Source organism: Semicossyphus pulcher, unplaced genomic scaffold, assembly GCF_022749685.1.
Source record: "Semicossyphus pulcher isolate SPU_LCO1_2020_fin unplaced genomic scaffold, fSemPul1.0.p SCAF_9, whole genome shotgun sequence".
NCBI classification, from domain to species: domain Eukaryota; kingdom Metazoa; phylum Chordata; class Actinopteri; order Labriformes; family Labridae; genus Semicossyphus; species Semicossyphus pulcher.
The window spans coordinates 10,180,789-10,208,245 of NW_027211770.1; the positions used below are offsets into that span (position 1 = coordinate 10,180,789).

The following is a 27,457-nucleotide window of genomic DNA, read 5'->3' on the forward strand; positions in this document are numbered from 1 at the left end:
ATGTTCAAGAAATTCAAACTCTTCTTCCAGTTCAGTCACAACCTCTTGTTTCTTTTTTTAAACTCTTACGGTTCCTATTACACCTCCTGCAGGAGCAACTGACTCCAGTCTCATATATCTGCAGAGCCAGAGGCTGCAGTTTCAGGACCACGTAGTTCTAGGACCCTTTTGTTTTAGAGACAACGCCACCTATTGGCCGACTGTAAAACAGCAGCTAAGACAGTATTCCACCAAAATACCCCTTTTTGTCAAACAGCTCATAGTTTTAAAGGTCTGTTACACCCAAATTCTCCACTGTTCCCTTCTCCTCCGAGTCGTGCTCTGCTAGGTGACGTTAGTGGCGGAAGGATGGAGCAGCCTTTACCTGAGCGCCCCCTGCTGCCTCGTCAAAGATACTGCAGCAAGACTTATTATTCAAACCTGTTTAAGAAGTCTAAGGCTGCATCCTTTTCCAGAAGAAATGTTTCCCTTCTGCTTTTGACCTGCCTTTGCAAAGTAGCTCCCTCGAAAAGGAACTGACATGAAAGGCCCTGAAAATGTTTGTTATGATTTTGCTGCAGTGCCACCTACTGTTTGCTGAACATACTGCAACAAGAACATTATTATTCATAGGTCAGTGGAAATATGGGCATGCTGTGAGTAAGAGATGATTACAAAGACTGAAATCGAAGTGTTTAGACTTTGCAAAAACAGGATTTTTGTCCACGTTTTTTGTCTAGAACTTCATTTCAGACTGAGGTCAGCTGCTCAGCCTGACTAAAGCACTGACACATTAGTTTATATGAGTTATGCTTTGCTGGAACTGAGGTAAAGACTGGTTCAGAGGTAGAGGTCAGAAAAGCATGTGGTCAACTGATTAAAACATTTAAATGTGGTTATTTGCCTGCAGCCTGATTTTCCTATCGAAGCACGGAGACATTTTGAATGTTGAAAATTTGAATGAGAGAGAAACGGAGACGTTCCCTTTACCACACATGACTACATTTGGATCCACTTTGTTTTTTGATTTTTTCTCATTAGTTCTCACGTACACGACACAATGACAGTATCATGAAACCCAGGTCAAGGCCAAGCCGGCTGCTGCACCTTTGGAGTGTTTCTGACCAAGCAGGGTTTCTTCATGCTTTAATACAGCTCGCTACTAACATGTACAGTATCTTATGTAACCTAAGATGTTTTTACATAAACAATGTGAAAAATATAGTTTTCCCAAAGACCTGGGAAGAGATACTTATGAATCAGAATCAGCTTTATTGGCCAGGTATGAACACATACAAGGAATTTGACTCTGGTTTAACTTTCTCTCTATGTACACTTAAATATTAAAAATCAAACAAATAAGTACAAGCCTACAATAAACATTAATTATTATTAAACTATGAACACAAAGACAAGATGAACAAAACTTTGCATGAAATGTGTAGGTGATCCTCTATAACATCTTTCTGGTCCAGTGTACTCCTCAGCTCTCTCAGACTGGCCCAAGTACAACTTCAAAGTGCCCTGTTGATAGATGGGCTTTAGGTGATTGTTTGATAGTATTATACAGCAACAAAAAGAATTGGATACTGCAAATATAATGGATTTGTGAATGAACATTAATCTATAGTAGTGTCACTGCTACTTTACCCCCCTACACTAGTAGTGAAAGTTATAATACTGAAGTCAAATCTTATTTTTATTTATTGCATGAATTTTCTTTCTGCTACAGTCATTAAATGTATTTACATTCTGTTACTACCTTTCATTTAATAGTTTTACTTATCATGGGCGGGGTCCGCCATTCCCACCCTGGTTTTAAAATGTCTACCTGTGCATAACTTCAAGTTTCTGAGCTTGTTTGGCTGCAGTGTTAACACATTCACCACTTTGTGTTTCTGACAAAATTCTCAAGGAGCGCTTGTAGTATTGTAAGAAGTCTCCTACCCAGGTAACGCTGGGTGTTGCCAAATCAACCAGGACTAAAGTGTTTGGGACGACATCTTTAAGGTGATCAGACTGATGCAGGTAAGACAGAAATTCAAGCACGTGCTGTGTCATCAGACAAATGGACAAATATTTTATTCAGAATCAGCATGGGTTTGTCAAATTTCATTCTAACACAAAAATGTGGATGTATTTTATGAATCTTTAAAATACATTTTCATAATTTCCTTCTTTTCTTATACTGTATATATAGGCTGTATATTTTGGGGGGGCGGGGGGTAGTTTAGTCAGTCCACAATCTTTCAAGGTACCCCTCAGAAAACAGGCACACGCTTCCCTGAATCACTGCTGTTGTCCTGGAACATTGATGCAAATATAAAACTTGACTGGCATAGCTCAGCCGGATCAGCTATAAGAGCCGAGTGACAGCTCCTCACCAGACACTGACCTCGGCACAAACTCAGCAGGCTAATAAGAGCTGTGGATAAACAGAGACACTTGTGAAGACAGGAGCAGTCATGGTGGACTTCTCTGAGATCACTCTCTCCCTCCTGCTCATGGCTGCGGTTTGCTTGGAGGCTTCAACCCCAAAAAGGAAGGTGTTCCTCATTAAGGAGGTGAAGACGTGGACTGACGCCAGACAGGAATGCAAGGAGCGTTACATTGACTTGGCTCCTTCGGGCTTTGGGACAAATGGCAAGCTGGTAAAATTGCTGCAGGAATCGCCTGTCAAAGAACTGTGGATCGGTGCATATCGAGACCCCAGGACTCCCTCATCCTGGAGAAGTCTATGGTGAATGATTTATACTTTGTATTCAATACCTTGAACCAGAAATGATCAAATGCAGTCATTAAGCGAGATATCTTTCGTGTGTGTTTTTTCCAGGCCTCATAATGGGATCTCAGGAAATGACACAAACTGGGCACCAAGAAATCCAGAGGATAAAGACTGTCTCCTTTATAACAGCCACAAACGCCAGCTGAAATGCAGTGCGTGCTCCAGAAAGTTACCATTCCTCTGCTTTAATGACAACCTGGTGCTGGTGAATGAGACCAAGACGTGGGAGGATGCAATGCAGCACTGCAAGGACATGGAGGCCGCCTGTGATAACAGCAGGGGGTCCTGTTGGTTCACCTATAGTCTCATGAGCCTGAGAAACAGAGATGCACACAACTATGTCATAGCCAGGATGAATAATGTCCTCATTGACGAGGTTTGAGAGCCATTCAATACTTCAATTTTAAAACTTAATTACTATTTCATTATTTATTTCAAGACAAAACAAGTTATTTGTATTTTCTTTAGTTTAGTTCAAGTTTAGTTTTGATGTTTTTAATGTATCTTTTAAATGCAAAGTCAATTAATTAGAAACTAAAACTTCTCTCTCAGGTTTGGATGGGCCTGCGCTTCCTGGGAGGGGAGTGGTTCTGGCTGGACGGACACAGGCCGCACCACGAGAGGATGTCAGGCTGTCCGTCCAAGTGGGAACACTGCGGGATTCTTTCCAAGACTGAAAGAAATTGGTCCACCAGGGACTGCTCGGAGAAAAGAAGCTTCATCTGCGTCAAAAGTATACTCAACTAGTCAACTTACTAGTCTTTATTAGGGCATGTTTCGTCAGACTGAGGTCTCGCCATGATCTTTAGAGATAATGTTCAGTTATAATTATTATCATTTCCTCAAACAGAAAATTAGATGCTCAGAATTTTTTTTTTATTATTAAAATGTTTTTGTTTAAGCCAAAGAGTGAAAATTATCACACAAAGGGAGAGGGGTGTCACTGACCTCTAACAAGAGAGACTTTTCTGAAATAGTACGGAAGCCCTAAGTGGACATGCATCCACACATTTTATTTACTCAGTTTTCCTGCAATAACGAGTAATTTCGCTTTCTTGAAATCCTGATTTATTTTTCTCGTTATCGGTGGATAACAAAGCTAGTTTTCTCGTGATAACGGGATAGTTTTCTGGGGAAAAGAGAAAACAAAACAACAAGCTGGTCACTGTTATAGGCCAGACCACGACATGCCATGCAGACATTGCCCACACTAATGAGGTAAAGTAAGACCTATTTCTACTTGTTATCATCAATGACTGTATCTAAAGATGGAAGATGCGTCTCCATCTGCTCTCATTGTAGGAAATTGATGCCAAAATAGCCCCCGTGATAGGCGCTGCCATCTTGTGATGGTGAAGTCATTTGGAGCCAGAATTGCGGAGTAGACACACACTTAACCTACTGAAAAAAAAACAGCAAAGATCCCTCACATCAGCGTATTCAACATCAGAACAGCTTATGTTGGTCTGAAGCAGACGACTGTAGTGATTGTTTTAGTTACGTCTCCTCTCGCCGTTCCATACATAAAAATACTCTTTTGTTTGTAATGTTTCACATATTAGCATGCTTGTATTCTCTGTGCTGTAGAAATTTTAATAAAAATGTGTATCAGATATATGGTGTAAATCTGTATATTTATTAAAGCACAAACTTGAAAATCCTGACTTGCTCCGTCTGGGTACCTTTGGCCTGTTTATTGTTTCACATTCAAATGACTGTTTTGTGGATTTGTTTGAAACTTGTTAGAAGAGAAAAATTGATGCAGAACTCATAGCAACCAAAAGTAGGTAATTGATAAATTTAATAAAAAATTAAAACTATTATCAGAGACAGTTTGGTTTTTATGGGTTTCAATTTTATAAAAGGTTATCATCAGGTAATTGGTGGAAGAAATTAAATCCTCTTTGAATACTAAAGAACATTAGTTTTTCTCAACAACAAAAAAGAAGTAAATGATTTTATTTTATAATTTGATATTTAAATAACCAATATCACCAGTTCTTTCATGCAGGTTGACTGTTAAAAATTACACTTTAGAAACTTTCGCTTCAAAGAATACGACACATTAAGTGCTATAGGTAAGGGGAAAAATATAGCTTACACTCCGCTCAAAGGACTCTTTCAGTGGGTTTGAGCAGTTTACCATTAATACCAAGACTATTGGGCACAGTGATTTTAAGATTTTTTATTGTGCTTCACAGGCGGATAGAAGTTTGCATTCATTTCCCCAGACCTATTTGGGTGAAATTTGAAGCTTTTCCATTACCTTGGACATGTCATACTTTTATACTTTTATTTTTTATTCAGCTAGCCTATATGTCTTGCCTGTCTATACTCGACCGTCAAGACATTAATATCATGTGTGTAGGTATGATTTTGAAAGCTTTTAGGGCACCTTATTCTTAAATGTCCATGTTTTGGGGTTTGGGGTTAGATTTCTGACAATATACATTTTTGAATGTCAGACTGCCTAAATGCACTACAGTACTTTTAAACTATCAACTAGTATATATATATATATGTGTGTGTATTTTTAAATCACAAACTAGTATATTTTTAACAATAGTGCATGTTGAATTGTTGTTTTATGATGCCAACAACATAACGTAAAAGGGACTACCGATGAACTAGCCTGCATTTACATTTTGGTCGAATGTTGAACAACGTACACTGTCCCTTCTCTTCAAATAACCTATTAAATTAAATAAATTAAAATGAAATCTTTGCCGTTTTTATAATGCTGATGACCAACTGACACTTAGATATAGCCTTTACTCTACACACACATACACACAAACCGCTATTGAGTTACAGAGGACAGCATCAGGGCAGTGTTAATTATAAGTTCCTACCTTGGACTATGTCGGAGGCATTTGGAGGTTGAGCCAAGGTCACTTCCGGTCGTCATTCAACGACGGTGTAGCACGACAGTCTGCCTACTCTCAGACCTCCAAACCACACAGTAAGTGCTGACAGCGAACGGCTTTGGTTTACAGATGCTGACATATGATTGAAATGCCAATTTAACAAAAGATAAACTTAAACTTTACCGAGATTAACCATCCGTGGGAGCTGTCCTGATTGATGCGAGGGAGCGTGTTCACACCGGTGACGGGTTGTAGCTTGTGCAGCTAGCTAATGTACAGTCCTGTCATTTTCTTAAAGACATTACATAGCTTTAACATTATAGCTCTGTAACCGTATTTAACGAGACAACTGCTAAACATGTAGCATGGCTTTGATAGACTAAAAACTGCTTTAGAAATGCTGTAATTCAGCATGTTAGCTTGACTGTACCAATGTAGCACCAGTATATAACGGTGAGTTTCATACATAATCCAAGACTTTCATTTAAATACCTAAAAGTACGAATGTTATTGTGGAGACGTGAACATGTTAAGTCAATAAATGTAACAGCAATAAATAGTCAACATAAGATCGTCATACAAGCACTACAACAAGCAAGCAAATATTAATTGCTCAATTAAAAAATCAACAAGCAACGTGAGGGTTTAGATTGGGGATGCACGAAATTGGATCGAATATGTCGATGTTTTCCAACCCTTTTTGTCGATTGGATCGATATATTAGGTACATGGTTTTTTTCCCACCTAATTGCAGATAAATTCAAGTCTCCCCTGTAGTGGAATTGATATCATTCCTACTCTTATTGAAGTGGCCACACACTGCCATACTGCAGGACAAAATGACATATCTGCTAATGCCGATATGTAATTTTCTAGCCATAATCTGCAGAAACCGATAACATGCGGATAGTATTGTGCATCCCTAGTTTAGATTAATAATTTAAGCTTGAGGTTTTGCTGCTTTTCTCTTTTTTATTCTTTAATTGTTTCAATATCTGTAGGCTTGAGGCTGTTGGTTGGACCAAACAGAACATTTGCAGATGACACATTAATGCCACATTGTTGTTACATTTTGTTTGTGTGTTGGTTGTTTTAGAAAAGAAAAAGTCAGATTTGAAATAGAATCTGAATGAAATGAGGCCTGTTGTATCAGTTGTCTGTAAAGTCTTGTCCTCTGTATCTCTTTGTCTCCAGGGAGCTGAATTCTGTGACCAGACATCATGACGCTGTTTCACTTCGGGAACTGCTTTGCCCTGGCGTATTTCCCTTACTTCATAACATACAAGTGCAGCGGCCTGTAAGTATTTGTCTGAATCAAGGCTCTGTTTTATGGGCGGGAGATGATACATGACTGTTTGATATCCATCCAGTCAAGTGTAGTACAAGATTGAAAGTAACGCGTTCCATTTTACTACATTGGAAATTTATTTCAATGGTTTTTTAAATTATTATTTTTACGTACATGGGTTATCGTGCTTTCCTCTGCTGTAGCACCATATGTTGAGAGATTAAGAAGTCTGTTAATAATCTTCTTAGTAATGTCCGCGGTTTGGAAGGGGGTCCACTTAATCTTCTTAGAACTGTGAAGTGTGCCGTTGAATTTGGCAATACTTTTGCTTAAAGACAGACCATTTGTATAATATCTGTTAGTGTTATTGCACTCAAGACTTAAACATTTGCATCCCAAACTTCTAGCTCCTGGCTAGATGGCCTTGTGATATTAATAACTTGTCATATATTATTCTCTGTCCCTCCTTATTTTACATCCCTACCATTAAAATGTTTGTGTGTTCAAACTGTAGTTCAGAGTACAATGCCTTCTGGAGATGTGTCCAAGCTGGAGCAACCTACCTGTTTGTCCAACTCTGTAAGGTGAGTGAGCTTTCTGCTGATTAAATAATATGTCATCATTTTGAGGCTAAATCACCGAGAACAAAATAAGTCAAGTCAAGTCGGCGTGATTGCAGTAAGAAGCACAAACTATGATGGAGGGTCCCTACATTCAGCTGCTCATCAGACTGTCTGATATTTGTAGTTAGGATAAGGAACATGGACTCTGCAAAGAAGATGTGTTGTTTATTATTGCTCAGAACTAATCTAGGTCACTGTACTTTGGGAGCAACTTACGGTAACAACCATATAACGTATTATATGTGAGAAATATTTTTACATGCAAAAAGGGTAATTAATAAACAATATTTTATGATCAGCTTAACGTTTACTTTCAACTGCCATGATTATTTGCCATGACTTGCAATAGCATCCTTTATGGCACTTACTCAAAAATCCTCAATAAACGACAACACATCCAACATTCAGCTGCCCGTCTGCTCACCCACTCTTGCATCAGAGAACACATCACCCCTGTCCTTCAAAACCTCCACTGACTCCCCATCCAATATAGAATCCAGTTCAAAATCCTCATCACCTCCAAGGCGCTTCACAATCTTGCCCCCTCCTACCTCACTGAAATCCTTCACCGATACACTCCCACCTGTAACCTCAGATCCACCGACATTGACCTCCTCACCCCTCTCACCCGATCCAAGCACCGGACCTGGTTGGACAGAGCCTTCTCTATTGCCGCCCCCTCTCTCTGGAACTCTCTCCCCCGTCACCGCACCTTGTTTTCTTTTATATACATACATATTTAACTGTGTCTTCTGCACCTTGATTGTTTCATACTGTTTATTGCTTTTACTGTCTTTGCTATTTTAACATGTAAAGTGTCTTTGAGTACTTTTTTAAAGCGTTATATAAATGAAATGTAATGTGACGTTAAATCTATGAACTCAGCAAGCAGTCTCACAAATTATTTCCGACCTTGTTCCGACTTAATGGAAATTTATTGTGAATGTTTTCCAGTGGCAAACTAGTCTCGAATTATTCCGCTATCACATAATGCAGGGTGCGTAAACAGGGTTTGTCTATATTCTTGTGTTTCAGATGCTGTTCTTAGCTACATTTTTCCCCACGTGGGAAGGAGGAGCGGGTGTTTATGACTTTGTAGGGGTAAGTTTGAACCTTCCTCATACAAACAACATCTGATTAATATTTTCCCACATTTATTTCTGATTCAATTAAGTTTTACAAATGCAGAAGACCAACAAAACAAATTGAATCCCTTGTGCACAGGAGGTTTCAACATGTTTTTATTTTCCAGGAGTTCATGAAGGCCACAGTGGACCTGGCCGACCTGTTGGGGTTACATCTTGTGATGTCTCGTAACGCTGGTAAAGGAGAGTACAAGATCATGGTGGCTGCCATGGGCTGGGCCACAGCAGAACTTGTGATGTCCAGGTAAGCAGTGACACTGTCCCTGCAGAAGAAACATCAGCTTTACTTTGTCAAACTATTGAACACACTGAACCTCACAGTTTGTCTGCTGTTGTGGCTCCTCAGGTGTCTTCCTCTGTGGGTTGGAGCCAGAGGGATTGAGTTTGACTGGAAATACATCCAGATGAGCTTTGACTCCAACATCAGTTTGGTGAGTATCATCTGTTTATTATCGGTGTTTTCGCATTAACAGGGTATTAAAAATAATAATTTATTATCAATGTACTTGTGTACTAATGTGTCTCTTCATTAATGCCATTGTATTTGTAATGGGAATGTTTCTATCTTCTTTATAGATCCATTATATCGCCATGGCAGCAGTGGTGTGGATGTTCACACGCTATGACCTCCCTAAGAGCTTCAGGCTTCCTGTTACTGTGCTGCTGGCTCTCTGCGTCTACAAGGCCTTCTTAATGGAGTGAGTCTGACATGCTTTAATACACACTTAGATAACAACCATCTAGACACTGTCAGACATGCTGCACACAGAATACACTTAGTAGGGCTGGACAATATTTGAAAAGAAAACTGACTTTTATTTAATTTTTTTATATATTTTTTTATATTTTAAATTATAGGGTATTATACTCAGTAAAAGGTAAAGCGTTCAGGTGGACCACCACGTTCCTTCATAAAATATATACAAATAGACTTGTGGGCTGCACTTGTGTTATTTACACTGTATGTCATCTACCATTTCTGAAGATGTTGAAATATATGTGTAATTAGCGTAATCAGCCCCGTGACAATAACTTGTAAAATGAAAGCACACCGTATCCTACTCCGTGTTGGCACACACCACCTCACGCCGTGTGTGCGCTGCAGGTGTAGCCACTAAAAGTAAACACTCCACTGCACGTCCACTCCATGAACCGTCTATGTAGCCACAGCGCTAACCATCACCAGCTCGAGGTGCCGCTGATAACGGGAATACACTCACTTAGAAGCCACCTCGCGTAATGGAGCATCTGCTTCGCCGACTGTATCTGTGACAGCAGCAGCGTCGCATGTTTACCGTTTACAGGCAGGTGACACACAGACTCTGCAGTTCAGTGGCCACTTCACTCTGTGCTCTGGTGAAGAGCTGCACTAATGTGATACAAACTTTTCCTGTAGATTAGTCATGAGAAATGAGAAACTGGCGAGTTTTCGTTTTGCACCAAGCAACAATAACGTAGCAGCTTAATTTGCTTCAGTACTGATGTGACTACTGCACATGCGGACATCGCAATTGCAATTGTTAAATGATAGACCGTGCAGCCGTAACATATAGACAGATCTTTATTGAAAAATAAACTGACATGCTATATACTGCAAACTGCGTTCTGTGGTAGTATGTAGTATGGAGGAGCTTTTCAAATTCATATTGCAGTATGCTACGCCAGTCGGAAGTAAACAACTGCCGCTTCTTTAGCTATAGCGCCCCCTTCTGCTGGAATGCTGCTGCTGTCCGTCATTTCAACTGCCGCTGTGACGTTCCAGCGCTTTGAATTGTGGGATACAGTAGGCGAGGTAGACTGGTCTGACACATACTGGAGATTTTTTCCGAATCCGTTCGACATCCAGGTATTTTTGGCAAACTGCACATTTAGCTGTTGTTTGCACACTACATTTTGGCCGAATCAGTAAGTTGGTTTGGCATTTCGAACACAGCATATGTATCTCTTTGTGTCAGCCCTGTGATTGACTGGGGATCAGTCCAGGGTGTAACCCCGCCTCTCGCCCAAAGGCAGCTGCGATCCACTAAGTAGTGAACCAGGGTTTCACTACTTATGTGGTGGCTGCAGTTTACTATGTAAACCACAGGATGGCACCAGTTACATTGGCTTTAATAAAGGGTATTATTTACTTACAGAGGACTCATTTTACAGTCTTACAGGTGAACATTTAAATAGTAAAATACATTAAATGGTAGGTAAGAGTTGCCTTTAGTAACTTGCCTTTAGTCTAAAGACATACATACATATAACTTGCATTACTTCATGTGCTTGTGCAAAGAATAAGCAAACAAGAGCGCCGTTATTACAATCATTATTATTAATTATTATTACATTTCCATTTACTAAAAGGTTTTGATGTGTTGTCAGTGCCTGTTGCTGCTAACACCAAATAAATGCCTGTTTGTTTACCTGAAGAACATTACAACTCTGAGTGCACAAGTGGATATAATGGATTATTTTTAAATCTACAATTCAAATTCAAATTCAAATTTTGTGATACAAGTGTGACCAAATATCCAAATGATTTTTCATTCTGCCTGATGTTTCATCAGTGCCATGCTCTGTTAAGTTTCCTCCTGTGACACTGTCATTAACATTTCTCTGTGTTGTGTCTGCAGGTTGTTTGTTCATGTCTTCCTGCTGGGCAGCTGGACGGTGCTGCTGGTAAAAGCCGTGCTGACTGGTGCCATCTCCCTCTGCTCACTGTTCCTCTTTGTCACTCTGGTCCACAGCAACTAAAGAACACTCAGCACCCTGGGATAATCCTGCAGTCTTATTGGTCCAGACTGGACCCAGGTGTCATAAATCAGAAGCCGAGTCCTCATATCAGTCTTACTATCACCATACAACACCAAAGACTAATGAAAAATGCCTGTTGAAGTTTGGTAACTAGACCGGTCTGATGTACAAAACAGGCTAACATACAGGCCATTAACTGGTAAGCTAACCAGTTTGTCTGGTTTGTTGTGATCACTCTGTACTCAGAGTGATGCCTTGTTCACCTTCAGTTTAAACTGCAGGATGAGTTGTGACACCGGGAGGCCTCCGTATGATCGGCCTCCTTAAGCTGTGAAGGTTTTTTAAAGGGTGAATTTTATATCAGAAGGACCACAGATGAATTGAGACTTTATTAATAACATGATTCTTTTCTATGAGTTTTCTAATGAGCCAGCCTAGATTAAAAAGTAGTGAATTTGTAATAAATTACAGTAATAGTTCATTATGTTGCCACAAATCTATCAATTTATTTATATATTACAAGTAGTTAAAACATAACTGTAGCAAGGTTATACCTATTATTAAAGAAGTTAAACTGATCGCAGCCCTCGTTATGATCGCACTGAGGTCCTCTCAGCATCATCACCACAACATGTCGAATTTGAGCATCTGTGATTTTTGATGTTAAAGTAATAAATATGTTTTTGTCTTATCTCAGTCTCAGAGCTTTGATTGGTCAGGCCATGTGGTGTTTTGTAACGGTTGCTTTGCATATATTATGTTTCCTTATTTTAGCTGGGACAATGCACAAAGAACATTAACCTAATATAAAACCAGGAAAGATGTACGGTAAGTCAATGAATAAAATAGTAAGAAGACATAGACATGTCTTCAGGAACAAATGGCTGCAATTATCAGATTAGTTTTTCCTCAGCTGTTTAAATTTAACATCAGGCAATATTAAAGTAGCTGTCAGTATTTATATACCAGGGGCAATATTTTTGCTGCTTGTAGCACTAAAAACCTGCAGATGGAGCAGCTGTCAGTGCTGCCTGAGGGACAACTTTAGCCCATCTGTACACTTTGATACTTTAATGTTTTGTTTGGCATTTATGGATGTACATCTGAGCAGTTTCTAAATTGACTGGTGTCTTTTTGCTGCTTCTACCTCGGCCGGTCTGAAAGCCCGTTTCACTGCATTTTAAGTAACGTGCTACGTTCAAGCTCTCCTTAGAAAGTTGTTTTTATTTAGTTTTATCAAAATTGTGATTGTTGTTAATTTGGTATATATTCGGATTCAGTCGGATATAATTACAGCATAACGGAACTACATGTATTGGCTTTTCGTTAAGATGTGTCCAAAAAAAAGTGTGAAGTAGGAAATTAGCGTTTTATTACTTTAAGTAATGTATTATTAAAAGAACAACGTGGTTGGAAATAAAAAACACCAAAATAACTTTAACATTTAAATTAATATAACGTGAGATTATTTTGAAAGCTAAAGATTTGGGCTCATGAAGTTTCAGTATCTTCGTGTGTCTTAAATGAGAAGTATCCATTTTCCCACGCATTTGAACGCAGCATTGGGGCGACTTCTTTTCGTGTTTTCCTCACAGGAGCATAGACTGTATAAGCACAGGAGTCTACTTTGATTTAATCCTCCAAACATTATGTCTTCAGAGGAGATGTATTTACGGTATCATGGACTCCTGCTTCCCAAAGAGACTCACTCCTTAGAGAGCTTGAAGTTTGCGCAAGATTTTACGTTTAAAGACGATGACGTCGTGGCTGTCGTTTATCCAAAGTCAGGTCAGTGTTTCTCTTATAGACTCTGATTTGGTTCTGCGTAAAACTCATGATAAAACCTAGTTCAGTTAAAAACAGCTTTAATTTTTGCCTCATATGGTTCCTGCTCCTCTGTCCTGTTGTCCCTTTTGTCTGTCTTCCTGCAGAGATGCAGAAATGTCTTCACATTTTGCGTGTCACAGTAAGCGAGATATGAAGCTGTCAAATAGGCTGCAGAAAGTTGTCTCAACATATTCATGGATAGGCCTAACTTAACTAACTAACTAACTAACTAACTTAATTAGTTTCACAGTAATTCCGTGATAGTGTTCCGTACATTAATCGAAACATTGCAAACAGAAACGGCTAACTGCTAATTCGACAAAGTTTTAAATGGCGTCATTTTACCAAAATGTCAACAAATATGGGGGAAAACAGGGCTCAAGTGGGGGTGTTTAGGGCTGCATGTGTTTAAAACTTTTCTGAGGTGGGAACTACAGTGTCAGACTTTTAAGACGTACAGTATTTGGTTTGTATAATGAAGCTTAATCTCTCTGTTGGTGGGTTTACTTTATGCAGTAGTAGAAGTGAGTACTTGCAGCAGTCTTGTTCAGTATTATGAGCTGTTTTGTTCCTCTCTGCAGGTACAATCTGGATGCAGGAGATCCTCCCTCTGTTGCTGAATGGAGGGGATCTGACTCCAATCCAAACCATTCCCAACTGGGACAGGGTCCCCTGGCTGGAGGAGACAAGATTAGAAGTGGTTGTAGATCAATTGTCGTCTCCACGGGCGATGGTCTCACATTTCCCTTACCACCTCATGCCCCCCTCCTTCCACACCTCCAAAGCCAAGGTAAATGGATGGAGGAAGACAGACAATATCTCCTAGAACATTAAATAGGAGCACGTTAGATATATCTAATCCGTCTCTCGTGTCTCTGCTGTAGGTGATTTACGTCATGAGGAACCCTAAAGACGTCATGGTGTCCTCGTACTTTTTTCACCAGATGGCCGGATTCCTCCCAGATCCAGGAACGTTTGATGAGTTCATGAACACATTCCTGGAGGGCAGAGGTCAGAGGTCTCGTTCCTCATAAAGCGTACCCTAAGAGATGTGTGACAGAACAGAATGTCTATAATCCAGCACACCACTTTCCAGACAGACTTCACCTTATTTACAAACTAAAATGATATCTGGTTTGAAGTCTGTATGAATCCATGTGAATGCAGCTCTCTCAGCCAGGCTGTAGTGAGTCTAGTTTAACTTAAGCCTTCATGACCAGTTGTTCTATATTAAAGTAATAATCTCGAGGATTTTCATTTAAGTAAATGTCTGTTAAGTCACTATCTATCGGCAAATGAGGTAACACAATGGTGATTGAGCTTATGGCCCACTGATGAAAGCCTTTGTGTCTGTGTGGCGACATTTTTGGGAAAAAAATCACAAATGGCGCCCAGTTAGTGACGCGTTTTCCATCAGCCAGCAGTGGTTGGTCTGTCAGAGAGAGTAGGCGGAGCTAAGCGGCTGCTTTTCCAGTCTCTGCAAGTGTTGCGAGTAAACAGTAATCTACTATGGCTGAACAAACAAAGAAAAGATCGATGACTACAGATACAACTTCAAAAATAAGTGAAAATCCAAAGAAAAAGAAACAAACTCGACGCTCAGATGAAGGCAAACAGTCTGAAAAGGAAAGCGACCGTCAGCCAGGAAAATCAAGAGTTACAACCGGAGCCAACCGTGAACGTCACACATGCAACACTGTTTGGATATCTGGGAAGTGTGCTCCCGCAATTACTGTTTATCACCATAGGTGCGGCCAAAGAGAACAAAACTGAGATCTTTGAGATTGTATCTTTAATCGCAATATTAAAAAAAATTATGTTGGTTATGTTTTTTGCCATTATTGAACAGCCATTATTTGTTTAGCCGTTATTGCGTATGCACAGCAGTGATTGATTACATGTTTTTGCTGTGTTCTGTGTTGTCTGCAGTGCTGCTTGGAAAATGGACGGATCATGTGAAGAGCTGGAAACACACCGAGCTGGGAGACAGAATAATGTACATCACATATGAAGAGATGGTTCAGGTAAAACACTCTTATTGAAAAGCCAGAGTTAATGGTCGACTTTGAAGGCTACGTGAGATTAAAGCCTTCATAATGTTAGATTGAACAACCCATCGCTGTGCCTTTTTTTGAGCTGCTGCCACCTTGTCAACGCTTCACATACTTTTTGTAATGAGGGCCAGCATGACTCCTATAATTTACTCTGACCGTTGCTCTGCAGACCATAACCGAACCAATCCAAGAATAATGTCTGTTTGCAATGATTGGAAGAATTTTGCGCTCTGGCTGCTTCCGTTTACATTTTTCCTGTCCGGTCTTAGTCACTTGATTAGTATTGAAATTGTTTCCCATCAACTGGGAGTCCTACATGAATCCAAGTGTAGCTTCAGTTAAACTTATCAAGAGCTTCAGATTGGTGCTTATCATAGAAATCCTTCTTAATTTGAGAAGGTTCATCGTTTATGTTTAAAACTTTACATCAAGGAACATGCTCCCCTCTTTTAGGACCTCCCTGCAGCTCTCAGCAGAATGTCAGCTTTTCTGGACCGTGATCTGAGTGAGGAAGCGATCCAGAAGATATCAGAGCATTGTTCCTTTAAGAGCATGAAGGTGAACAACATGTCCAACTTCAGCCTGGTCCCAAAGTTGTACCTGGACAATGACAAATCTCCATTCCTCAGGAAAGGTACGAATCCATCATCAGATGCTCTGCTTTTGTCAGTTTGCTTAAAAATGTAGTTAACCGTCTGACTGGGTTGAAATCGTTTCAGTCAGTTCAGAACAACTTCAATGTTCAAACTAGTTATGATGACTGAGCTGTAATTAGAAGAGTTGGCAGATTTTAAGTCTCCATGAAAATCTGTGACTGTGTTTTTTGACCATTTACCATTTGTGTGTTTTTGTGTTAGGCGTCGTGGGAGACTGGAAAAACCACTTCAGCTCGGAGCAGCTGTCCAGATTCACATCAGTCATCCACAAAGAGCTGGAGAACGAGAGCTTCACGCTGCCTTGGAGCTTCGACTAAACAGACAGGTGTCTTATGATAATTAGTACACAGAATTATTATTAATACTGTTTATTATTATCATCTGAAATCATGTTCTTCCAACGGGTATGAATGTGATTACTGATTGACATTTCGGAACTTTACGTAGCAGCCTCTGCCATCAGTGTCTGAATGTGTGTGTGAATGGGTGAATGTGACATGTAGTGTAAAAGCAGCTTTGAGTGGACAGAAGACTAGAAAAGTTCTATAGAAGTACAGTCCATTTACCATTTACCTACTGCTATCTTTTGTAAACAACAAATATGGTGCTACAGTTATGTTTTTTGTATGTATGTTTGTCGTCAGTACTGTCCCGTCCTGAGCGCAAAGTTCCCAAGAACACCCGGAGGGAGTTTCTTCAAATTAGGCACAAATACCCTGTCGGACTTAATGATGAATTTATTAGATTTTGGGGGTCAAAGGTCATTGTCACTCTGACTTCTTGTCCGCCCCTTTTTTGAGAATGCAGTATCTCAGCAACACCCAAAGGGAATTTTATTAAATCTGGACTAAATCTGTTTGAGGGAATGAGACCATCCATGATTTAATTGAATTTCTCCTTGCAAACTTCCACTGACCACCATCGCACTGCGGAGAAACACAAATAATGTTCTTGTTCAGTTTTTATGTTTGTCATATTTCATTTAATAAATGACTGTTGATCTATTTTTGTATTTTAAAAAGTTACAATATTAAAAAACGCTTTGCACGTCCGTTTTAAAACAGGTGCGTAGGAGAGGAACAGGTCAAAACAGGAAAAAAGTGTAAACCCCCGCACACTGTCACACTAGTACTGAAACGTTGCAAATAAATATAATTTCTGCAAGTTAGACAGTGTGCGGGAGTTTACACTTTTTTTCATATTTGTAAAAGTAAAATAGTCCTCACAAATTAATAGAAAATGTACTTTGTATGTAACAGTATTTTACTCAGTTTTCAGCCTCTTGGTGTCCCCATGCACGAAAAAAACGCTGTGAAAGGGCCCTCATGGATGCCCCTGTCGTTGATAAAGTTAAAGTGCCCTCTGGGTGCCTTTCCAGTGGATAAATGATCCAATGTGCCCTCATGGTATGCCTCTATTACTAAAAATGGCAGAGTTGTTTTTTCGCATCACAACTTTCTGCACAATGGTGCCCCATTGCGTACAGTGGGTGCCCCTTTTTTTTGCCCCTGCCCCTCAAACAGCCCGAGTACGCCACTGGCCTGAATAATAAATGATCAACAACTTTTTTCGACAAACCTTATTGAAAAACCTGCTAATCCATCCCATTAAAAGCTCTGATCTTTTCTTCTTGTCTTGCTGCTCTGATCAAGCCTCAAATACAACCATAGTGTAAATCCCAAAGGTGGGAAATACCTGGAATTAACAGTCAGTAAGGACAGCATGGGCTTCAATTGAAGGGCCACAACTGTCAGTTGAACCAATTTTTGAGCAGCGTTTCAGCAACTCTCACTGTCATTACGTTTTAAGTTGATATTAGGATTGTAGTTGTTTACAATGATATACGAGTTCAATGACATAAAGGCTCTTTGGTCCGGTGTTAACGTCTTTGTTTAATCTGCAGCACTGTGTCATTCATACCTGGCCAGCACCATCTCCTCCTCCGGTACTTGGAGGCTGTTATTGTCATGCCAAACAAGCCCCCCAAGTGGCCCCCTAAGTTTGGGTATGGGTATTATAATGCGAAAAACATCAACTCGATTGTTACTCAGATTCACCACAGAGCATTGGCACACTGGGTGTTTCATTAGTCCTGGGGTCCGTTTCACAAAGAAGGTTCAACAAACTCTGAGTCTAACCCTGAACTCTGAGTCGATCTACTCTGAGATAGGAAACTCTGAGTTTTCGGTTCCAGAACAGCTGATCAGAGTTAGTTCAATCAACTCTGAGTAGGTTCACCCGGAGTTAAGTGCGTGCACGCTGACTGTAAAAAGCCCGCATTAATGAAGCCCCGACACCACGATTCACCATGGCAACGGTGCACAAAAAGAGGTCCTCCTACGTCACACCAATGGAGCTCGAAATCCTCATGCAGACGTTCAGCGAATACGAGCATGTTTTTAGAAAAATAAAGTAACACGGCTGCAGCTGCAAAAGACAGAGAAGCAGCGTGGGAAGAAACTGCTGCTCGAGTTAATGCGCAAGTTTAAACTGCTCTATTTATTTAATACTTAATCACGACCGGAAGCGGGAGAAAAAAACATACATGGAAGCACTTCAATCATATTTTAAATATTAAACTAATGAAATATCATTCAGTGGCTGTTTTAATGTGCATTAGCTTTATCCCTAACATGATGCTGACTTCACATACATTATAATTTATGTTGATTAAACTGAATGTGTTAGTTTAAAAAATAAAAAAAATCCAATAACTTACGGCGTCTTATCTGAGCGCTCTCGGCAGTGGTGGTGGAACATCTACAAATGATGACTTTGACACAGATTTGTCTTTTGATTTTTTTTATCATAATTATAAAAGACTTTTGCAAAGCGGTCAGAGCAGCACAGAGACGCAACGTTTCTTCTTTTAATTCGGTAACCGCTTTAACACACGCGTGAGACGGGCTGAATGAATGAGGAAGTCGAATTGATAGAATATAAGAGAATATAAGAGAATATAAAACCGAATCGGTTTTATATTCTAGAGGGAGGAGACAGAGCGAAACTCTGAGTTTCCTGAAGAAAACCTGCTCGCTACCAGGTTAGGTTCATAGAGTCTGTTACTACGGTAACTGACCGGGAGCTTAAATTACCTCCCTTTGTGAAACGGAAAACACAGAGTTTCCCTCATTTCAGGGTTAACAGACTCAGAGTTTTCAATAACCTGCTTTGTGTAACGGACCCCTGGACAGACTGGATTGGAGTCTGAGTCAGCTTTACTTAATACCTGTCAATAAACAAAGGTTGGCTCTGTTGCTGCCTGCTCAGCATCCACTGTCTGTCTCTGGGCTCGGATAGAGTGTCAGAGTTGGCAAGGCTTTGGGAGAGTACTAGAGAGCGATAAGGTCTGGCTTTCACAACCTTTGTTTGCTTGGCCTGCTCAAACATCAGCTGCAGAACTGATGCTACAGTAATTGTGTCATTTTTCTGCAGACAAGCGCAGACGAGTAGATTCTTGCACAGGGCCTGCCTGGCATGTAGCGGTACAGAGCGGACGTAAGGGAGCGGTGATTTAAAGAAAGGTTATAGCAAGTTAAAGACAAAGATGTTTCACTCACAGTTTATGGACAATAAGCGACTTATGTCCAGACTTTTTGTTATCTGGATATGTGAGCAGGAAGTTGTTGGCTGATGTTATCATGATTAAAACTTAAATGACAGAAGTAAATAAAGTTTACATACAGAAATTAAGTCTGTTTTTCATGTGAGTGTGCCTAAAAATCTTTCTACTCACATGTTCCAAAATTTCTGTAAACAGTGTTTTAATACCAATCAGACTAGATGTTCATTATATATTGTTCATGTTGTTAGACACATCCAGTGCCCTTGGCTCTGAAGCTGCTTGCTAATCTTCCAGTTTCCCTGCATTGCTAATACAGCGTATTAGAGTCAATGCATACCGCTTTGTGGTGTGCTTGTCTTCCCTATTGTACAAGAAAAAAAAAACATACCAGTAGACTGAAGGTGAAAATGTCCATATGTGTCTCCAACCTGCAGAAAACAACAGTGGCAGACTAAAAAAAGTGCCTGAGAGACATATCCTCTCTGGCATCGCTCACATTGCTTAGCACATAAACACAGACACAAACACACAGGCTGATAACAGAACAATCTCATGTCAAATGTAAATCATAGAAAGCATAATTCTCCTGACACTGAAGTTAAAAATGTTGCATCAGATCAACACCAGTAGATGGCAGCTGACATCACTGTTTGTGCAGAAGCTGATCACTCCTAACAGCCTATCCTTTACAAAATACAAATACAATAAGTGGTCATAATGACTGCATGAAAACTCACACGTACACACAAAAGTCATATCACAGTAAAACTTTATTTAACAGACAGACGATGTGACCAGGATCAGCCAACAAACCATCTCACAGTTACCCAAACTTTAACATGAGAATCACAGCATTTAACGTGATCATGGTGGAAAAATATGTTGAGACAAAAGAGCACTTTCTGTGACGGCATCTCCCGACATTTATTGTAGATTGCTAAAAGTTATTTCAGATTATCCTGTCAGAGAAGAGACAAGTTAGATTGTTTTTGAATATTTAATTAGATTTTTTTTTTAAAAACCCATCACAATTCACACGATTTCTTTAGTTTAATCAGCCTGAGTAACTTCTGAACTTTTAATAACTGCTGACTTAAAGATGTCTCCAAATTAGCTTAAAAACTTTGATGACCCCACTACAGTCCTTACACATTTTAAATGGCTCTATAATAACATTTCTGAACCTTGATAAATTTGAGTAGAAAATAAAAAAGGAATATAGCAGTAAAAAAAAGATCTTCTTCTTTTTAAATATGTTTTTTTTTGGATTTTCAACACCCATAACAACAATATAATACACAAATAGTTGCTTGTACAACTGAATAAATGAAATAAAAGTAAACATTCTGTCGAATGAGGTAATTATTTGCAGCGCTATTAATGATACTAAGACAAAAACCATAAGAAGAAAACTAAATAAATAAATGAAATTTGAATAAATAAAGGACAATAAAGAAAGGACAGAAGATAGAACACTAAAAAAAGAAAAGACAAAAACATATGAGACATGCTGTGTGCTACGAGCACGGGGAGGACAGGACTCGATCAGAGGTGCACAACGTTTGAGCAGTAGGAGGTCCCTCAGTCAGGGGGGACAGCGTCCAGCTGGAGGGACCTGACATGCTCTAAGAAGGGCAGCCAAATGTTAGAAAATTTGACAATGGAGCCACGAAAAGAGTTTAATTTTTGATAGTTTCACAAAGGCCAGTGCGTCCTTTATCCAATGAGTATGAGGGGGGGGAGGACTTGAACTCTTCCAGTTCAACAAAGTCCAGCGAAATAGGACGGCAGTGAGTGGTCAGTTGGTAGGACACCAAACAGGCCAAATAAGGACGAGGAGTGGATATTAACAGTTCTTCTTCTTCTTTGACTGTTGTTGTTTCGTGTCTTCTCTCATGTTAAGCTCTGATTTTTCAGTAAATGTATCATGTTATAAGCAACGATGAAATATGTTCACTAAACAATAAAAATACATGACGAACTACAAAGTGTAAATCCCACGTTTGTTAAACATCCCATATTCATGCATTACAGGAACAAAGTATGATTAAACATTTACTACTCAAAGAAATCAACACAATTTCACTTTTTCTTATATTAGTACTACTTAATACTAGTTTCCTTACTGGTAAACTTTATATAAAGATGTAGAAAGGTTGGGAATTTATCCATATTTATGATATAATGTGCATATTATATATTTCTTCTTTTGTTAATTTGTCTGCCTAAACATTACACTGAGTCAAACTGAGTTTAGGATGTGTGATGCAATCAGGAGATTTACCACTTTATCTTTATGCATCCAACAATCAATTTAATTTAATTTTATCAGCCCTTCCGCCAGCCATCAGTTGGGATAAATTTATAGTAACAAAATTAATTAAAGTTATAATCTCAAAGATGGCACTTTTTTCTTTGGCAGCACTTATGGTGATAAACGGTAATTGCGGTAGTATTGCAGTAGTAGTGTAGTTTATTCACACTCCATGTATTCACTGATTGGGTAATAATCCCAGCTACAGTTACATTTATATTCTTGAAACTTGATGAGATCTACAGTTTACTTCTGTTAAAAAAGGCTGTGTTGGAATTTTCCTCATATGCACTGCTACCTGCTGGTCATTTGGTTGACCATTATACTGTTGTGTTTTGTGAAGTTGACATCCTGTGATATTGCGTTCCGTCTCAGGTCCAAACTGCACCATTTTTCATTAATTAAATTTGAGTGGTTGAAAAAAATCAGAAATTTGGGTCACAATTTCTTGTCAAGGAGGGGGTGGTAGCTCACAAGGCTAGATCATTTAAGGGCCACTGCTCTAGAGCGCAAAATCTGACATTTTCCAGATTGTATCTTTAAATTGTGTCTTAGCATGTATTCAATGTGACAAAAAATCTCCTCTTTCTACATTCTTTTTGACTCCCGCTGTCTTCTGATGTACTTTTGTGGCACTGAATGCAAATAAAGAGCTTTTCAGAAAAAGTTTTTAACCTTACACAAATATTTCAATTGTCGTCTTTTTGATTACAATAACTAAAACACTGCAAAGTGTTAATGCACACTCTTCATTGCTCTTGTACTTTATTTTAGTTTTAAATGGTACACAACTTTGCTTATACTGTTAATGCTTTAATTCATGTGGGTGTGTGTCTGTGTATCCTTCCCATCCCTCTGTCTCTCCATCCCCTGAGTTCTGACACTACTCCAATTACATGGTGGCCTTTTGTGCCCAGGGAGGCTGTGTATTTGTGTGTGTGTGTCTGTGAGGCAGACGGTGTGGTGCCTGCTCCAGGACACCCACCTCGCCGCTGCCTTATGCCCACTGGTCCTGCCCTGGGCTGCCCACAGGATGCTGGCCCCCTTTGATGGCCTCTTCTCATCAACAGACTGTAGACACTCACACAAGATGGCCAATAAGTCCTCAGAAGATCCCGTAATCTTTTAGAAGTCTGTAAAACTTAGTCAGCCAAGACTTCTTAAGTCTGCTGACTTCCTCCACCGGGGGAGCAATGCTCACATTTATCCGATGAAGAGACAGCTAAGGACAAACAAATGTTTTTCATCAGTTGCAATGTTTAGAAGAGGCTTCCTCGGCCCAAGGGTTGTGAAATTCTCTCACTGCAGACTTCTGCCAAATAAAGCTGGATGTCCATAAGCCAATCTGCATACCAGCAAAATCTTTTTGGAGGAAGTTTCTTTGACAATTTGTGTCTCATTAAACATTGCTAAACAAACAGGACCACTTCCAGTAACCACAAAATTACACAACGACAAAATCAGCTGGCCGGGGTTCAGTGTATGTAACAATATATGTTTTGTATTTCTTCCCAAAGGTTTAAGGAAGTAGTTTTACATTTTGTGAATTACTCATATTCACTTTCTAGCAGAGAGTTAGGTGAAAAGATTGATACCACATTTATACTTGTACAGTAAATATAACGCAACAGACAGCAGCTGTTTATCTACTTAGCTTAGATTAGTAAAAAAACTGGAACGGGGAAAACAGAAAGCCTGATTCCATCCAAAAGTAACAAAATCCCCCCATCAGCACCTCTACAATTAACACACATTTTATTTTGCTTCTTCTGTACAAAATCTGAAGTGAAAAAACAAAGTTTGCTGTTTTAATTGGGGTTTTATGCTGTTCTGGCCCTAACTTCCTTGAGTCTCTGATGGTTGCCTGGCAACCTCTCCCTGCCAAGTAACTGTTTGGCGCATAACCCCCCGTAAAACAGAGAATTGTAATCTTTTACATTTTGTATGTATTAAACAAACCAGATATAACGCGTAAAGTAGTGCTATAATTGTTACTGTCAGATAGAGCTAGGTTTTTAACATGTGATGTCTGGGGTATTTTGTTGAACTCCTGTTCAACACATTTTACATACATACACTACCCTAAAGGCCAGGAAATGACCATTCAATGGGAAACCATCTTTTAACTTGCACTCCCTGAAGCAAATTATTCTACTTATTATGTAGCATTTGCATGGCTAAATTGTTGTTTCTTGTTAGACGAGTCTGCCACGGCCCTCCCCAGGGTCATATATCCTGCTGTAGACATCTGCAGATTGACCAGTGATAACATACAGTGCCACATCTAAACATCCTGTCCTTCCTTTATGAATGACACAGAAACATCATCAGGAGTGGTAATGCTCCATCGCCCATGCATTCTTCTTATGCAGTACATACTGTACATACAATTGTGGGGGTGTGTTTTGATTTTTTTCCCGCACATATAATGATGCTTTGGAATATTCAGTTATTTACCTGACTTACTTATTTGTTTACTTATTTTCTTTGTCCCTTATTCCATTTGTACATCTGCAGTACATGTACAACTATATACTGAAAGACGTTCTTTAGACCAAATACACACAGGTCTTTTGTACCCCCTCCCTCCACAGTGAATTGTGGAGTCCCTCAGGGGTCAATACTGGGGCCAATTTTATTTTCTGTCTATATGCTTCTGCTTGGTCACATTATACAAAGACATAATATTTCAATACACTGCTACGCTGATGACACACAGTTATATCTCCTGGTAAAACCTAGCACCAATCCAAACCTCAAATCCTACTAATCGTTTTGTTGATATTATAAATTGGATGTTTAAAATAGAATAAAATATAAAATACATTTTCTTAAATTAAACCCAGACAAAACAGAGATCCTGATTATTGGTCCGAATAAGTTGCACCCTGTCATCCAGTCCTCCCTTGGTCCCCCATAGCTTAATGTAAAAAAAATAGTGTCCAAAAAATATGTTTCCCTAGGACAGGGGTATTACAGTTATAAATTTAGCCATTTAAATAGGTAGGTGCCATGTTCGGACATGTGATTGACCTTTATTTCTCAAAACACACACGCAGATGCACACACTGTTCAGTCACGCCCCACCCAGGGTGTCTGCAGGGTTCCGGGCTGGGGGACAATTAGCAGTAATGGCAGGAAGCTAGTTAGTGTTATCTGCTGCTGTGGCAGCCTGCAATGGCTCTGGCAGACCCTGGACCAGTCACGTAGAGACACAGACAGGCGGCCTGGCAGGGAATGAGGGAGGAGGAGAAGTAACATGGGTCAAAAAGCCCCCAAGCACATGGCCTGAGGGCACATTCATATTTTTTGGCAACTGGGCTCATCAATTTAGAAATGAGACTTTAGGGAATCAGGAAATACTTTGTTTAGTCACATATTTATATAAGGTACAACTGTGGCTCTGGAGATAGAGTTAATCATCCATTAATTTGAAGATCACCCTTCATTGCCCAGCTCTACCAGTCTAAATGTTTAAGTACACTTGGACAAGATACTGAACTCCAAATTGCTAGAAATCGTGATTGAATGCATGAATGTGTATGTGCATGGTATGTAAAGTAACACGCTTCAGAGTGGTGGCTATTTACCAGCAATTAATAAACAACCAAACAAATGATTCCATAAATTTAGGTTTTCACTTCATGTCATCAAAAATGACACTGTACCCAATCTCTGTATCTACTACGGCTCCTGGCTGCTGTTACAAATCCCCTCTATTGTTTCAGCAGTATGCCTCTCTTCCTGTGTACATGACACACAAACACATGCCTGGAAGTGCGTGTGTTTTGGGGGGATGATGGTAGGAGTAGCGCTGCAGAGCATGAGAGTACGTGATCAGAGAGGCCCAAAAAAGACTAAACAAAATAAACAACACAAATCTCTGAATGAGGCTGCTACACAACAAGTCACATAGGTTTACCCAAGTCCAGGTCACACGCCAGACAGGCAGATGCACATTAATGGTAGCGTTAAGGGTCAACTGTGATGGATTTTTCACTGCATTTATATCAACGTCTAGTAGGATTGTTTTGTATACAGCAAGTCAAGCACATTCAAAGTCTGAATAAAATGCTAGTGACACTCTAGGATTGTCATGCAGTTCAGGATCTGTCTGAACAAATGGACAAAACCCATGAAGACTGAATGAGCAAACCCTCCCAGTCCCCAGCCCCCAGTAACCCTGCAAGGGTAAGGAGTTGGTCCACTATTCTTGACCAGGATAAAACCGGCATTGATCCTCCTGTATCTGACGTTCGATGATTAGCAGGAGCATCTTTTCCAGCACCCTGGAACTTTCCATGAACTTTCCCAAACGTTATGTGACATCCCGATAGTTGGGGCACACCCACCGGTCCCCCTTTTCTAAATGGGAAACATCACCCTGGTCTACAATTCCATAGGCACAGACCCTCCCACTTCAAGGCCTCCACGCAACATTAAAGAGGCATCTTAGGCAATACAGCCCGACAATGTCTAGAACCTTCAACATCAGAAGGCGAACCTGTTGCCCTGCTAAGGAGTTTCTTGACTACCTTAATGATCGCTGCCAAAGATATATTTAAGGCTTCGCCTGCATCTTTAAACTCTGCCTCCACATCAGACGACATGCTTGTAGGGTTCAGGAGTTCCTCAAAGTATTCTTTCCACCACTCAAAGATATCCTCAGTCCAGGTCGGCAGTTCCTCCTCCCCTGTTGAAGACAGCTTATGCAAAGCTGTGCTTTCTCCTCCTGAGTCCACCTAGGTTTGCCTGAACTTCCTTGAGTCCGAAAGAAAGTCCTCCATAGCCTTCGCAAACCCCTCCCACAACTGGGTTTTTGCTTCAGAAAACACAAAAGCCACAGTTCTCTAAGCCTGCTGGTACCTGTCTGCTACTTCTGGAGACCCCTGGGCTAACCAAGTCCGAAAGGCCTCCGTCTTCAGCTGGACGGCTTCCTTCACAAACATTGTCTACCAACAGATGCTTAGGTTGCCACCATGACAGGCACCGATGGCCACATCTGGCACATCTTCTGACCACAACTCCTATCAGCCACTTCCATAATGGAGGCTTTGCACACAACTCACTTGAACTCCACGCTTCCAACCTTGTTGAAAATGTTAGGAGCATGTTGAAAAGCTTGCCAACAGGGGCCCTCGCCAGACATTCCCAAATAACCCTCACTACCCATTAAGGTTTACCTGGCTCCAAGGGGTAGCCCTGGTGTCCGTGTTCCAAGCGAGTTGACTCTGCTCTGTTTAGCCGATTCATTGGGGTTTGTCATTTTTCCCCAAGTCTCACTACATCTATAATACTTATACATAGTCCTTATTTTATTCCAGTGTTGTTGGAAGAAATCCACAGCCTTTAAGTGCAAAATTTAATTTAATATTTTTTGAGCAGTTTAAATGACCCAAATAATGTTGTTACATTGCAAATGTACTGCCTTCCTCTTGTAAAACTTTCAATCTATTCACATCCAAATCCATTGCCCCAAACAGCTAATCCAAACAGCAGTTCTTTCATTTTTTTTCTTTTGGTTATTTGTCTTTATTGGAGAGGATAGCTGAAGAGACAAGAAATGTATGGAGTAAAGAGTGGGGGATGACATGCACCCAATGATCGGCGGAATG

The 27,457-nt window shown here is 40.0% G+C and overlaps 2 protein-coding genes across 2 annotated transcripts; both read left to right on the top strand.

The window, feature by feature from the left end:
- The first annotated feature begins 5,669 nt into the window (after positions 1-5,669).
- tmem147 (transmembrane protein 147) lies at positions 5,670-12,073 on the top strand. The gene is made up of 8 exons (XM_069656695.1): positions 5,670-5,726; positions 6,826-6,928; positions 7,434-7,503; positions 8,578-8,643; positions 8,795-8,931; positions 9,034-9,118; positions 9,264-9,385; positions 11,306-12,073. Exons 2-8 carry the CDS (start codon positions 6,852-6,854, stop codon positions 11,424-11,426), a joined length of 678 nt encoding a protein of 225 aa, XP_069512796.1. The 5' UTR covers positions 5,670-5,726; positions 6,826-6,851; the 3' UTR covers positions 11,427-12,073.
- A 943-nt stretch (positions 12,074-13,016) lies between these two features.
- On the top strand, positions 13,017-21,575 carry sult2st3 (sulfotransferase family 2, cytosolic sulfotransferase 3). Its single transcript, XM_069656609.1, has 6 exons — positions 13,017-13,214; positions 13,835-14,043; positions 14,138-14,264; positions 15,183-15,277; positions 15,761-15,941; positions 16,165-21,575. The coding sequence occupies exons 1-6, from the start codon at positions 13,076-13,078 to the stop codon at positions 16,278-16,280; spliced, it is 867 nt and encodes a 288-aa protein (XP_069512710.1). The 5' UTR covers positions 13,017-13,075; the 3' UTR covers positions 16,281-21,575.
- Positions 21,576-27,457: the final 5,882 nt, after the last annotated feature.

Coding starts and splice junctions, on each gene's coding strand:
- sult2st3 (XM_069656609.1), top strand. CDS start 13,076: ATGTCTTCAGAGGAGATGTATTTACGGTATCATGGACTCCTGCTTCCC. Junction 14,044..14,137: donor TCCACACCTCCAAAGCCAAG/GTAAATGGATGG, acceptor TCTCTGCTGTAG/GTGATTTACGTCATGAGGAA. Junction 14,265..15,182: donor CACATTCCTGGAGGGCAGAG/GTCAGAGGTCTC, acceptor TGTTGTCTGCAG/TGCTGCTTGGAAAATGGACG.
- tmem147 (XM_069656695.1), top strand. CDS start 6,852: ATGACGCTGTTTCACTTCGGGAACTGCTTTGCCCTGGCGTATTTCCCT. Junction 8,644..8,794: donor GTGTTTATGACTTTGTAGGG/GTAAGTTTGAAC, acceptor TTTATTTTCCAG/GAGTTCATGAAGGCCACAGT. Junction 8,932..9,033: donor GCAGAACTTGTGATGTCCAG/GTAAGCAGTGAC, acceptor GTGGCTCCTCAG/GTGTCTTCCTCTGTGGGTTG.